The sequence below is a fragment of the Brachycentrus maculatus genome, unplaced genomic scaffold, assembly GCF_059751285.1.
Source record: "Brachycentrus maculatus isolate JH-2025_06_01 unplaced genomic scaffold, ASM5975128v1 h1tg000328l, whole genome shotgun sequence".
Classification (NCBI taxonomy): Eukaryota; Metazoa; Arthropoda; class Insecta; order Trichoptera; family Brachycentridae; genus Brachycentrus; species Brachycentrus maculatus.
This window is the reverse complement of record NW_028281077.1, coordinates 358,126-373,592: the sequence shown is the minus strand read 5'-3', so window position 1 is coordinate 373,592 and position 15,467 is coordinate 358,126. Positions and strand designations below refer to the sequence as shown.

The 15,467-nt window shown below is 33.9% G+C and overlaps 1 protein-coding gene across 1 annotated transcript in view; it reads right to left on the bottom strand.

Moving 5' to 3' along the window:
- side-IV (sidestep IV transmembrane protein) overlaps positions 1–15,467 on the bottom strand; it is a 249,963-nt gene that overhangs the window by 9,006 nt on the left and 225,490 nt on the right. The window contains exons 9-10 of the mRNA XM_088268766.1: positions 10,905–11,064; positions 711–1,004 (exon numbers count right to left, since the gene is read on the bottom strand). Of these exons, the coding sequence (XP_088124892.1) occupies positions 711–1,004; positions 10,905–11,064 (454 nt within the window). The remainder of the gene's footprint in view (positions 1–710; positions 1,005–10,904; positions 11,065–15,467) is intronic.

Genomic DNA, 15,467 nt, shown 5'->3' with positions numbered 1-15,467 from the left:
TAAACATATAAATATATATATATATATATATATATATATATATATATATATATATATATATATAAATATATATATATATATATATATATATATATATATATATATATATATATATATATATATATATATATATATATATATATATATATATATATATATATATATATATATATATATATATATATAATATATATATATATATATATATATATATATATATATATATATATATATATATATATATATATATATATATATATATATATATATATATATATATATTTATTTTTATTTTAATTTATTTTTAATTTTTTTTATTATTTATATTTTTTTAAATGTTTTTTTTTTGAAGTTTCAACGAAAACGAGAATGAAACATATTTATTAAACTAGAGTTAGGCAATACAAAAAATATTCAGAAAATTTCTCAGTTCTTCTGTTACTCTTCTCTTCTTTGGTCCAACGTCTTTACTACTTGGCCATTATATGGGTCTTGAAATTGTCACGACAGTGAAATACTTCCATATTTGGGATATGATATGAACTACGTACGGTGGAATGTTCTTTTGGTGGTTTAAAGTACACTTAAAGAAAAAATATGCGAAATGCTCCGCGGGCCGCAAGTAGACACCCGGCGGGCCGCATGCGGCCCGCGGGCCGCTGGTTGGCTATCCTTGATTTACATGATCACAATATTATCATATTCCTTACCTGCAGCCACAAGTTGGTAGAGGCACGGCGACCTCTGGTGCCCGACGGCGTTCATGCCCCAGCAGGCCAGGGTGCCGTAGTCCATGTCCCCGGTGGGGGTGTAGTTGAGCCTGGAGACCAGCCCCTCGCCGCTGTAGAGCCGCGGGGGCACCTCCGTCTGCTCGCCCGAGTTATTGAAGGTCCAGTGGAAGCTGACGAGCGGAGGGTTCGCGTCCACCTCGCAGCGCAGTGCCACCGTCTCGTGCTTCAGGGCGCCGAACAGCTGCTCGCTGGAGTCCTTGCAAACTGGAACATCTGTAAAGAGGTAAACATATTAGGTTTATTATTCACACGTTGGGTAAAGCGTACGCGCCAGGCGCATCCATACATTTCCCCAGGTGGTGAACTCGCTTAGACGCACATTTTTTAATTTTTTAAAATTTCTTTAGTTAGCTTATATAAAATTTAATAAAAACTATATTTTACACTTAATTTACATCATATGTATATTTACATCTTCTTACAGTAAACAAAATATTTAAAAAAAATCTTTCAGACTCTTTTCATTACTCATGCATTCAGGCATCTCATCATACATCTTCAAACCCTTATACATTAAACTATTTTGCGACTCTGTTTTATTAAAAAATGGCAGTCTTATTTTATCATTATTTATATGGCGATGTAATTTAAAGTCTCTTACAGTCTTAACACAATATTTCATTGACTCGGATGTCACTTTGCGGTAAAATCAATTCATTTTTAAATTTAAGTTTTACTCAGTAAATACCACTATTTCTTCAAATCCATTATGACACGTGTTTCGATGCATTCCGCATCGTTTCGAATATCGTATGTTGTATTTTGTTTTCAAACACCGTATTACGGTGTTTGAAATGATGCAAAATGATGCGGAATGCACCGTAAGACGTGTCACAATAGATTTTAAGAAATAGTGATACTTACTAAGCAAAACAAAAACTAAGAATTATTTTTTATGTCAACTTGTTCACAAATGTGGGTTGATGTGATCGTGACAGCAAATGTTTTATAAATGAAAGTATAATTTGTATAAACTTAGCTTTGATATACAAATATATTGAGTATAAATATGAATTACCAGCGCGTGAATGCTACACACAAAGAGAACATGGTGTACAGTTTCTCACCGAAAACGTTGCATTTCTCTTTAAAGAATCTAGTGCGTGCGACTTATGATTTGTATATTCAACACCCCGTCGATCTAAAGTGGTGACCAATGCAATGATCTGGGTGTTAACGAAAGAAAATGGACCGGTCTACTTATTTATGATTTTTTAAACGAAAAATCGTGGTAGGGGAGAGTGCCCATGAGTGGGACAGAGGATGAATGGGACAATCGTCCTCCAGCCCAAACTATTGTAAAAAAAAAAAAAAAAAAATACCCAACATTAACGTTACGATATTAGACAGATTAATCCTCAAACCACAGTTCTCGACTGACAGTGAAGCGAGTAAGACGTGTTACAATTTTTTTGCGTCTAAAAGTAAATTATATACTGTAATTTGATTATGTTTGCACATATAAGTTATGATAAGTGCTCCAATTGATATATACAATTATTTAAGTCAGTTCTCTTCGTATATTATAAAGTAAGTTTCATCAAATTTACTTTAGTATAAATGTATCGATTTATCTATTTTTCTAAAAATCACGCATTTCCTTGAATGGGACGCGTCCAGTGATCATGAATGGGACGGTCCCACTCAAAGGAAAAATTGTCCCATTCGTGACGAATACTTTTTATTTACATTAAAAATCGTTTGTACTCGTTTGTATTACACGTATTGTAAACATTATATTGTTTTTAGGTTATAATGCCAAGAACACGCATAACCAACGTTCAAATTGAAGCTGCTGTAGAAGAGGTTTTAAATAAAAGGCAAAATATTAGGTTGGTTGCAAAGACATATGCAATAGGAAAATCTTCTCTTTATAGACATGTTAAACAAGTAAAGGCTGATGTCTGATCTTAAACAAGTAAAGGCCGATTCTAGTAGTTAGATATTTTTACATACACCTAGCATAGGAATAACAGAGCCTATCAGCGGAAGCTAAACTGGCAGGGCACAACGGAGTCCTGGTTCTAACTCTAATGTGTGGAAGTGAAACATGGAGTTGGCAAAAGAATTGGCAAAAGAAGGATAAAAGTAGACTGAATGCAATCAAAATGCGATCTCTCAGAAGAATGTGCGACAAAACGATGTATGATAGATGTTCGAATAGTGAAATAAGGAAGGAATGCAAAGCTGAGACAAGCATTATCGATGAAATTAAGAAAGGTGTGCTGAGATGGTTTAGACATGTAGAACGAATGAGTGAGGAAAGGACGGTAAAATAAATTTATGAGGCGAATGAAAAACATGGCACGATCAGGAATGCCAAATACTTAAAAGTAGTCAGGTTAGGAGTCGTAATAATCAGCGGGTATGTATGAGGAGATGCATGAACGTGGAAGAGGGGAAGAATGTTTGCAAAGACAGAGTGGTGTGGCGTTCTATTCTTTCTGTTTATCACTGCGGGGAAGCGGCGTGATGGTTCGTTAGTTTTTTTAGTTAGTTTACTCTGAAGCAAGAAGAAAAGCTTTCCACGTATTTAAATTCAGCTGGAAGAATATGTTCTACAGTACAGAAAAAGATTAGAAAGGGGAAATCAAGTATAATCTGACACTCCAGAAAAGGACAAGTTTTTGAAAATACAATTATTGAAGAATGGAAAAGGAAAACCTATAGATAGTCCAAAAAATAGGCCTAACGCTAAAAGAGTTTAAAAAAACTCATAGAAGAGATTTCAATGAGTGATAACAGAGATATCAGTTCAGATAAATCAGTTGAAATAGAAGGTGTATCACTGACAAAAACAAAATGAAAGGATGATAATAAGTGTCACATATGTGAAGGAGAATACCAATAAAGTGTTATGCAATGGCTCAAACGTAAATTATGTGGCTCGTGAAAATTGTGGAATATTAAGATATCTGTACTTTTTTTGCCAAAAATGTTACAAAAATGTTGAATAAAATTTCTTTTGCATGCGTCTACGTATTAAAATATATTTTTTCCATCGATCTTGCATTTTAATTCATGTCCCATTCATGATATACTGGTGTCCCACTCATGGGAGGGTGTTTATGAATGGGACATTTTAGGACATTATTTGAAATCGATTTTTCAGGCAGTTAGGTTATTTTTTTTAGAAAACAAAGTATGGCATATTTGTAGCTAAAAGATTGAATAAAGAGAAACCACTTTTACTTTTTATGATTTATTTTACGGAGAAAAACTAGAGAAGCAAAATCAAAAACGTCCCATCCATGGGCACTCTCCCCTACTACATAGTATAATAAAAATACAAATATTTTTTTATTATTCCAGATTGACTAAGCGGTGGACGCAATACTTAGTCAGCCATGTTTTGTTTACAATTAAATAGTATTGATTGTAAAATAAAATAAATGGCGTCACAATAATTTTTATCAGGTGAACGGAAAGGATTTATCGCTTTATATGTGATCCGGAATTTATAATTCACATTGATAACTCGGTTGATATTTATTGCTTTATCGGATATGGTAATCTACGTAACGAATTGGTTTCAGTGGCGTCCATTATACAATATACCCGTCATAAACAACCATCGTTCATCCATCTGGCAGTCTATCCTCTTTAAGGGGACTTTTGGAAGAAATTTTGTCTAGAAATTTTGTTGATGTAATTGATATAAATATATTCTTTTCAATCAAAAAAATTAAAATCATGCTTAAAAAAAATTCTACTTTTCCTTCCAACCAATTATTTCAGGAAGCCGAACTTTTGGAGCTACGAGAAATCTATTGCCAACAGTGTCTAAAATATGTTTATTTGCGCCAACATTTATTTCCTAAAAATAATAATAGATCTAGCCAACGAATTAATAATTTATTAGAAATCCCTTTTTGTAAATCCAGACTTGCGCAAAGACACTCATTTTTCATAGCTCCAAAACTGTTCAACTTATTCCACAAAGACTATTTGTTAGATGTTAATTCCCTAAGTTCGTGTAAATTTAAAAATTTGCTTAGATTATTTATAAAAGAGACAGATTTAAGTTCCTTTTTCATTTAGAACATGATCGCTAGCTTTTTACTTTTTTACTTTGTCATCTTTTTTATGTTTAAGTTTTAATTAAAAAAAAAATAAAATAAAAAATTGCTCACTGAGAGTCAAGTATTTTTTTTTTTGTATTTAAATTAAGTTTTTTGTATTTTGTATTAACTAATTATACTTAGAAACCTATACCCTTATACCCTGTACTATGACTATTTATTTTGTATACCCACACACAGGCCATGCCTTAGTGGGATCTTTTTTTGTATTTATTTTTATTTTTTATAAATATTTTTTGTTTTTGAATTTATGTAATGCAAAAGAATTTTAAATAAAGAAAAAAAAAATACAAAAACGACATTTTAAGAAAAAAACGAACAACCTTTAATAATACCTGGATTTAGAGAAAATTAAGTTGCGACTTATCGAATACTGGGCCTTGACTATAACAATAGTTTGACGCACATACGTATGTGGGCTCCAACAAAAACATGCATGAATCCTCTATTTGATAGGATGTAATTCATATTGTATTTAGTACTTTTATATTTCCTAGCCAGTAAAAATATTGATAGATATCTACCTCATTACCAATTCAATGAGTTCTCGTGACAAGGCAGCGTTTGGCTATTTTAAGGCACCGCGTTTGAGCATCACCACGAACGGCGTCATTCCATCAAAAATAAATATCAGTTATTTTATGGTACCAATTTGTTTTTGATTACATTTTTTTATGTATTTGTCGATTGAAGGCGGTTTTACCAGCCGGAATGGTTGCAATCCTGCTTAAACTATTTCAAACTTAATCGCACTTTGTCACACGAATGAAGTTTACTGGGTCGCAAATCAGTGTGCCGTTGTCTTAAATTTGCGTATTTTATTAGGTCTTCCGCAGAAATATTTATGGACATATCGCCCATTCCTTTCAACAAAGTCACATATGAAAAAACCTCAATTTTAAATTGTGCATGTTTTCGGAATGCCCAGAAAATGTACTATATCCCAGCAAAAGCGGCATATTATCCAACTTAATATTTATCCGCCAACTTAATATTTATCCGCCACAACTTAATATTTATCCGCCACAGGGTAGAAAGTGTTGTTTTTCCATTTTGAAGAAAAGGTATTGTTTAATTATTTTTTTAAATAAACTAAATATTTTTCAAATGGCTAAAACAACATTCAGGTTTTACCTAAAAAGATCTGTTGCACAGTAAAAAGTTCAATAAGTGGCTTGATATTTATTTTTAATATATTTTATTATATTTTTAAACTTTCAAAATGATCTCCTGAAAAATCAAGTTTTTTGATATTTGACGTTGTTGAAAGGAGTGAGCAATAAATATAAACTGTTCAGGATTAAACTAACCAAAATGTAGTGAAAAAACAAACATTTTTATTCTTTTTCTAACCATTTTCTGCATTCAATGGTGCATAGGGCATTGAATCGTCTTGATGCAGGTTTATTTTGATCGTTACTTACATGAAGATAAGGTGATCACCCCTGCGCTTAGATACCAGGGTAATATTAAATAAATATCAAGTTCAAAATCATAAATATTAATTTCCCCCCCCACCTGGGAATCGAACCCGGAATCTCTAGCACCGTAGCTAAACACGCTAACCATTACGCCACGAAGGCAGACAGGTTTTTTTCTACCACTTTTATTTTTGGTACTTTATGTACACATCCATCCCTGAAGGTGACAAGGTGCTTGTCGAAACTGATTGCGAAAAATAAACGTGTTAAAAAGCAAAGTTTGTATTCTATTATGTACATGTAAATATAAATGTAATATATATATATATATATATATATATATATATATATATATATATATATATATATATATATATATATATATATATATATATATATATATATATATATATATATATATATATATATATATACACGTGTGAGTATGTTTTTGTTAACCGAGTTCTGTAGGTACCTAACGAACTAGAACACAGGGTGTTTACCACTGATTTAACATAATACGCCTACCAGCGTTTAATACAAAGGGAAATCAATTTATGTTAACAGGTTCTAGATCCTAAAATATTTACATATCTGGAAAGTCATTATTATGTGGTTCGTGTAGTGTTGGTACAGCGGCATCAATCGCTCCATATTAAAACAGCTGACGGTTCGAACCCTCAAAAATGTAATCGACATGTTTATTCGCGGCGATCGGAATCCCGTTCGCGCTGAACTTTCCGAATTTAAATTTGTCCGACCGGAAACAGAAATGGCGCGAAAGTACGCCAAGCCGCAATATAATATTATTCCGCGCGTAAAGCAGGAAGCGGGGCGGATGTCAAACCCTAGACGAGAGGCCAAGAAAAGCGGGAAAATTTGACAGGGAAATCGAAGGCTCCTCTTCATAAAGTAATAGTATTTATTCGGCCTGTTTTATATGTTGTTTCATTGGGTTTTTCTTTGTGCCGTATTGATTCACTCGACTAGATTTTTAGTGCTGGCGGTCCCAGCGTGTGTTGGTTTTAAAGGAGTAGGGGAGCTTTCGGACCGAACCGGACGGAATGACAAATTCTAGATATATATCAAAGCTACCGCTCTACTCATCCCAGTGGACATTGTGAATGTGGGCATATCTATCCGGGATTAGACACTAAAGTGGGATGGAAATCAAATGGCACGCGTTATGTCCCTATTTTGGGGTAACTGAAAGGGTTATAAAGTAACGACAAGGCTGCGCCTTTTGTTCCTTTCGTGCACTTATGGCATTATAACGCACACAAGAGAGACACAGAGAAACGGATATCTTTGCTTTTAACACGCAAGACATCCGCAAAGTTACGCTTTATTTTAACGAATAATACATTTTAGAATAGAAACATGCATATATAAAACGATTACCAATCAATGTACAACATGGTCGATTGATGTTTTAATTTGAATTTTCAATATTTATTTATATTTTTTGTAATGTAATTTATAATTACAACGGAAGAGTATGTGATTTTAATATATCTTGGCATGTATTTTAATTTATAAATGCAACGGCAGACTATGAACAAGGAGTTTGCAGTCATACACATTTTTTTTTATCGTTGATCAATTGAAATTTTATCGCAACACCCGTTCATCACTTCTAAGGCCAAATCAAAAGTGAAATTTTGATTTTAAAATGAATGCAATACACAAAATATGAAAAAGATAATAATTCAATAAAGTCTTCGTTTTTAATAGAATTAAAAACGAAGATATAAGAAAGGAATGTAAGGCTGAACAAGGAATAATTGAAAATATTAGGAAGAGTTCTTTACGGCGTTATGGACATGTGGAGCGAGTGGATAACGAGAGAATGACTAAGAAAATATAGGGTTATCCAATAAGAGGTTTCATTTTGAAATTTGAAAAAAACTGGTATATTTTAAGATAAATCAATGAATATTTATTGCATCGTTAAGAGAAAAGTATGCGATTAACGATGGAAGACGATATCAGCCAAATGGCCGCCACGGCTACGGCTGCAGCACCATATCCTTTTCATGAAATTTTCCATGACCAATTCGCACATTTGCGGCTGTATGTCCTCGATAACTTCACGAGTTCCATTTTTAAGGTCTTCAATCGATTGTAGAGCATTGGCATAGACCTTATCTTTCACGTGGCCCCAAGGAAAAAAGTCTCAAGGTTTTAATCACAAGATCTCGGGGGCCAACTGTGATTACTTCTTCAAGAAATAACACGGCCAGGATTTTTTTATTGCAAAATTGCGATTGTTTCGTTGCTTGTGTGGCACGTAGCGCCGTCTTGTTGAAAACAAACACCGTCCACATCAATATCTTCCGATTCCGGCCATAAAAAATCATTAATCATAGCTCGATGGCGTAACAGTTGCACCAGCCTCATTTTCGAATAAGTAAGGTCCAATCACATCGCCAGCCCAAAAACCGCAGCAAACAGTGACACGTTGAGGGTTTCGATTCTTCATATCACCAAGTTGTCCCAACAGCTCAATTTTTTTTAACAAGTTTCGCTATTGCTAGCCGAGAAGGCGCTTCACGACGGCCAAAAAGTGCTGTAGTTTCGCGAACTGTGATTGCAAAATTTTCACCATTTCTGTAGTGAATTTTAACAATTTCAATGCGTTGTTGAAGCGTGTATCTTTGCATTTTTATTAATCGCGTAGTTTTTACTTGTCAAATCTCAAAAGATGACAGCTTCAAAAGTGGCAGCTGCCCAGATAGCGGGCTATCCAAAATGAAACCTCTTATTGGAAAACCCTATATATGTGGCGAATTAGAGCGGGAAAACTGACCGAGGACGACCGAAAAAGACTTGGCACGATCAGATCAATCAGAACCTTAAATCTGGTGGTGTCAAAAGCCTGCGTAATCGGAGGGCATGTAGGCGAGAAGTGTATGTCAGGACAGAAGAATGTGGCGTTTCATCCTTTCTGCCTACCCCTGCGGGGAAACGGCGTGATGGTAGTAGTAGTAGTAGTAGTAGTAGTAGTAAAAAAAGAATAAGTATTATATAGATGCCTGTCTGTAGGTAGGATATTGATACTACGTGTAGATATGAAAAACGTACCACAAACACCCAGATATATTGAAAAAATATATTTTTAAAATTCATTTTGTAATTGGCGGGAATCGAACCCTCGACGCCAGATTCAAGGTGGAGCTTATACTAAACTGCGCCATGGGGTCTGTCCTGGCCTTGCGATTAAATATTTACTAAATGTCAAGTTTGAATATTTTTCAAATACGGTTTGTAATCCATGAAAGCGCATGTACTTCCAAAAAGGATATTACTGTTAGTCGTAGACCAACTGAAAAAAAATCTTCAATTTATCTTTCAATTGGCAGGAATCGAGCCCGTGACACCAGTTAAGAAAATGTGCGAAAAATAAATATTTTATTGCGAGGCAGTCATCCCAAATACCATAAATCCACTGTGAGCAAGTCGGCGGGCCGCTTGCTTGTGTCCGTTTCGGTGAATTGTGTTTTTACGAGGCCCGGATGAGTGGCCCGTCTTTACGAGTCGGCACGGTGGCGGCGCCCGGTGTGGCAGGTGGCGCGCTGGCGGCGCCCACGCCCCCTGCCCCCTGAGCTGGCCAGGTTTTCCACATAACCTCGAAGGTTCTTACGCTTCGATAGCTCTGATTAATACCGCCAATACGTAAAAGAAGAGAACTATTTCTATATTGTCCGCACTAAAATAAAGACCATCTACGGATTCACCTTTTCCAAATTTTAAATTGTTTTTAAATGCCCTTTATATATGTTGTCAATTTCACAAGTAATGGATATGTAAAAAAAAAAAATTAAAACAACAATGTGATATTAAACATTGAAAATGGTGAGCGACAGCAGCTGCCAAGAAGCACGCAGTCCGACATAAACAATGTTTACTATTGTGTATGTCTGTGTGTGTCTGTGTGTGTGTGTCTGTGTATGTGTGTGTGTGTGTGTGTGTGTGTGTGTGTGTGTGTGTGTGTGTGTGTGTGTGTGTGTGTGTGTGTGTGTGTGTGTGTGTGTGTGTGTGTGTGTGTGTGTGTGTGTGTGTGTGTGTGTGTGTGTGTGTGTGTGTGTGTGTGTGTGTGTGTGTGTGTGTGTGTGTGTGTGTGTGTGTGTGTCTGAGTGTGTGTCTGTGTGTGTGTCTGTGTGTGTGTAATTTTACTGTGAATTTACATGTAAACGTTTTCAATATACCTGTCACTGCCAATCTAGATAAATAAATTATTGTAAGTCCATCACCAAATTTTCTAGAAGTACCCCAGTGTATGCAGTGAAAGGGATTAGTATTTAGTTCGATTAGTCAGCTAGATCCGATTCCGACCCGGTACACAGACGCCCACAATCCCGACCAGCACAGCAGACAGACACGGAACAGTGCAAAGACAGAGAATGGTCAGTCGTCGCATTTCCACTCAACCATTATTCATCGACACTCTATTTCGAATCCCTTTTACAAGTAACGACACACACACACACACACACACACACACACATACATATATATATATATATATATATATACGTATATACACATACACATATACACACATACACATATATTTTTTCAGCTATGTTATTATCTATTATAATATTTACATCGAATGATAAGGGTGACTGGGTTGCTGGTTCCCTTGCCCTCCGTGTTGGCCGCGAGACACGTGAAGTCTCCAGCTGTCTTCCGGTCCACGCTCTGCAGCACCAGGCTGTGGTCGCTCAGGATTACTCCGGCCGAGATGTTGTGGTGGATCTCTTCTCCCTGAAAAAAAAGATTGGTTAAATAATTTAGGAGTAAGCTATATTATTATGTTCAACTGATGCGCCACAAGTAGTCATAATTCCAAGCCTACCGATTGACTAGCTTCATGTGAAAGCGTTCCGAGACCATTGCATATATACAAGTTACAAAAATTAATGCAATATGGATGTTTAGTAATAGGCAGAATAGATTAGCCCTGTGAATAAACGAAGTTTCATATTTCATTCACATAAAAATCTGCTATATAATAAAATAACAACTATTTAGTTTTGTAGTTACAAAAATCAAAGTTAAAATAACTTTTTTCGTCAAAAAATACTAAAAGTCAAATCGCCGAAATCAACATTAGAAAAAAAGTACACATGCTCGCATGTACGCCCGAATTGTCCATAATGCCGACAAGATAATGTCATATGTACCACCTACGTAAGTAGTGCCGAAACAAATATAAAAATCGTAAAGTATAATAGGAAAATATAAACTTTAATTATGTTAGTACCTACTTACTAAAATTCATAAATATCGTTAAAATTTTAATGTTGAATAATGTATAAAATTTACGTTTGTACTGTGTTATTTGCAAATACTCGCATTAAGATTTATTTTCAATTGGTCTGGCTGTTTGTGATGTATTTTTCACATTTACCTTCCCTATCCTTACTATCCTACCTGCAGACAAGCTTCTAATAGAAGCTTGGCGAGTTATTTCTTTAAAATAAATAAAAAAATAAAATAAAAAGTAAGGGTGTTTATTCGAAGAACTTTGGTTGCTCGTATAAAAGTAATGATAAGCAAACATAAGGGAGTGTCTGCCCTATTGAATTCGTAATCAGGCATGTGCATGCGATTCAATAAAACGAATGAGTACTCAGTACCTACACAGTAATAATTCACAGAATCTGGGTAAAGCCAAATGATGCAACACTGGTATGGTATAGTCCTGGCATTGTACCGCGCACGCGACAGATAATGCTGAATACCTCTTGAGCCGATAGCGATTGTATTGACATTCAATATGGAAGTGTAATTTGGTGCAGCACGTAAAGCAGACTGCAGATGCGAGTAGAATATTAGAACCAATTCTGCACCAATAAAAATATTTTATTTATTTATTTATTTTTTCAAAATATGTTACACATAAGTCATATATATAATATTCCTGATGAGTAATTTATATTTCTCATTTTGGGACATGGGATTAAGGTTAACAAGACTGGAACAGAAATAATAAAGTTGCGAAAAAGATTTTAAAAAAATAATCAAAACGAATACATGGCAAAATATAAAAACAATAAACACGTAAAATAAATAGGCATAAGAAGCATATTTAAAAGAAATAAATGAGAAAAACATAAGGTAAGAAGCATATCTAAAATAAACAAATGAGAAAATATAGAAAAAATTAGAAAACATAACGAATGAGAAAAAAAAAAAAAAAGGTAAAAACAAAACAAGAAAATATAACTAATCACTACATATATACCATATCTTTCCATAAAGTATTTTATCAGATCATTTTTTTGGATCCCCGAATGGGTTTTATTTTACATATGTCAGGCAGCTGGTGAATTTGGGTAAAGGTAATATATTTTAAGCACCTTAAAAACCTGAATTCTAGGTTATTTGATTTCTATGGATATGAGGATGCACTTCTGAATGAGCTTATACATTTTTTAGATGTGAATTTTGAAAACAAATGTTTTCATCGAGTGGTAAAATTGTTAAGAGTTCCAAATTTCCTCACCATTATTGTCTATGTTCCCATCAAACCAAGTCTCGCCCCTTAACCCCCCCTCTAGTTATTACCCTACCCACCTTTACCAATACCTGAATGATTTTTTGGTCATTAGTTTTTGTGATCACCTGACGTTGAAAACACATGTAGTTTTCGAAACTAGTCGTGTGAAATGAAACAAAACACAATTAGTGCTTTAATACAAGTGTTAAATTTTTAATAATCAACATTTTATTCCATAGTTAATGCCAAATCAATAAACAATAGAAATCAATTAACTTAAACAACGTTAGTTAACAATTACTTTTGCAGATAACTAGGGTTCTTAGAGATAAATTTACCAATGAGATATTTACGTTAGTGTCTGTTAATGATAGTTTTATAAATGACAGATATTTCAGTATCGGTCTGTTTATTGGTATTTGATTTTTTTAATGTCTAGATTTCAATATTCCATCAGCGTACGTTGTAGCAAAAGCTTTGGTCTAAACATTGGTGCGAACTTTCGAGATAAAGGTTTGTTTACTAACGATTTTAGGGAAAGCTCTACGTCTCTCATTAATTTCCAATTATACAAGGATGAAAGCCATCATTGTTCGCTTCAGCGGTCCTTTGAGATTTTGAATAATTGACTCGAGATTCACAATGCTGCTCTAAACCTTAGGTGTAAAAATTAAATGAAAATATCATTGGAGTTAGATTTTAATTTTTTATTTATGTAGTTACAAAACTGATGATTTTTTTATATGTAACTTCCACAGCGCGTGTGCTATTTTTAACAAAAAAATCATAAACATAAAGTTGATGGTTTTTATTTTTTCTTACTTGATATAATTTTACATATTTATGAAACCTCATCTATGGTAGTCAAATGATGTTATCAATATAATTTCATATTGACAAAAATGTCAGGCAATTTTATGATTGTTTTTTTCGTTTTAATCTTTATTTACTTTTTATCGGTTTTTTACGTTTTTTACGCATATATTTAAAAATAAATGTTAATTGAAAATGATTTCAACAGCAAGAATTATTTTTACATTTTTTACATTTAAACGCAAATGATGAAATGAAAGTCTGGGTAATTACAAGGTATATGACCTGTCATGGGCTGGTTAAGTCATCACTTTACACACTTATAAATTTTACAATTCTACCCATAATTGACAACCACACTATTTATATTTTTGGATATCTTACAAATATCATAAATTTCATTTCGCTTTATGTTTTAGTTCACGGGAGCCATCTATGGTTGGCTCGAGAAAGCTTTTATTTATCAGAAGCTGTTTTATTTTGATGTACGCAAGATTCTAATCAGATACTTTTACATACTTGAAAACGCATGAAAACATGATTTTCAATTTTTATGCAGTTTATAATTTGACCAGTTGATTTTTTTTGGCAAAGTACCCAAAATTGAGTGATGTGTAACTCAAAAATTTTGCAAAATTGTTGTTGAAACATGCATTCCACATAATTTTCAAATACCTGTGAAATTATAAATGAAGGTGATGAATCAAACACATTTAAAATGGACACATGCTACTGCAATATGACTGCCGAATCAACAAATTAAAAAATATTGTGATTTTTTTCAATTTGAAATCGATATTGTGTTTTTTGCTGTTGATTTTATTTAAATTTTAAACCAAACCTCATGTTGTAGAATACTGCAATATTAATAAAAACAGTATTGCGTACTAACAAGGGATTTCCAATATCGTAAAATCGATGAAAACAACTAATGTACGGGATTTAAACAAAAATAGGTAAAACCGTCCTTCATATAAAGAATAAAAATTCAACAATATTGAATGCATAACTCAGTTCTATTGTATTCTGCACTCCAATCCCTACAGTCTGTTTACAGTTATTTTAACTCTAGTTTTTTTTAATGATTTATTTGGCAGTATAAATAATAATAAAAAACTAGAGGTAAAATATCTGTGAACAGACTGTAGTTATAGCCGCAGTGTCCGGTTTAAAATCGAGTGCAGCAAATGAAACCTCAGTCGTTCGGCCTGCGACGCAATGCTCATCACACGTCCGATAATTTGTTTAGCTTAAAGCCATTGTTTGTCGCGGCCGATTTCCAGTAATCATCCCCCGCATTGTCCCATACAGCCATCAGAAATCGAATTAATAGACCACGCGGAAGGGGTGAACACGCCGATAGCGGAATGCGGAGTCTAGGGGTGCTGACTGCACAAAACAAAGTCAAAATTTCATGCTGTTTTTACTGAAAGTTACATATTTATAATTTCACTAATTGATTCGGCAGTCAGTCTGTGGTAATATTTATCAATTTTGAATTTTAGATTTACTTACAACATTTTGAGTGTGTCCAAATACTTTTTCACAAAATCTGGATTATCTCCAATTACAGGAGTTATTTTCATATTGTTTTTTGACATCTCATCAAAGATGAAGAAGAATATGGAAGTCTGGGCATTTACGTAAATGATGATGTTGAGGAAAGATGTTTTTTTTTTAACACCTTGTGCTCAATGTATTATTACGCTAACATACAGTCAGTGCAATTAGAGGTACGTACGGTGCACCGTAAACGCATTATCCCGGAACCATTTAGTGTCATACGAACAGAAATGTTAGCGGTTCGACCGTATTACTTTACATGACGTGTCATCATAACATTGCAGAAATA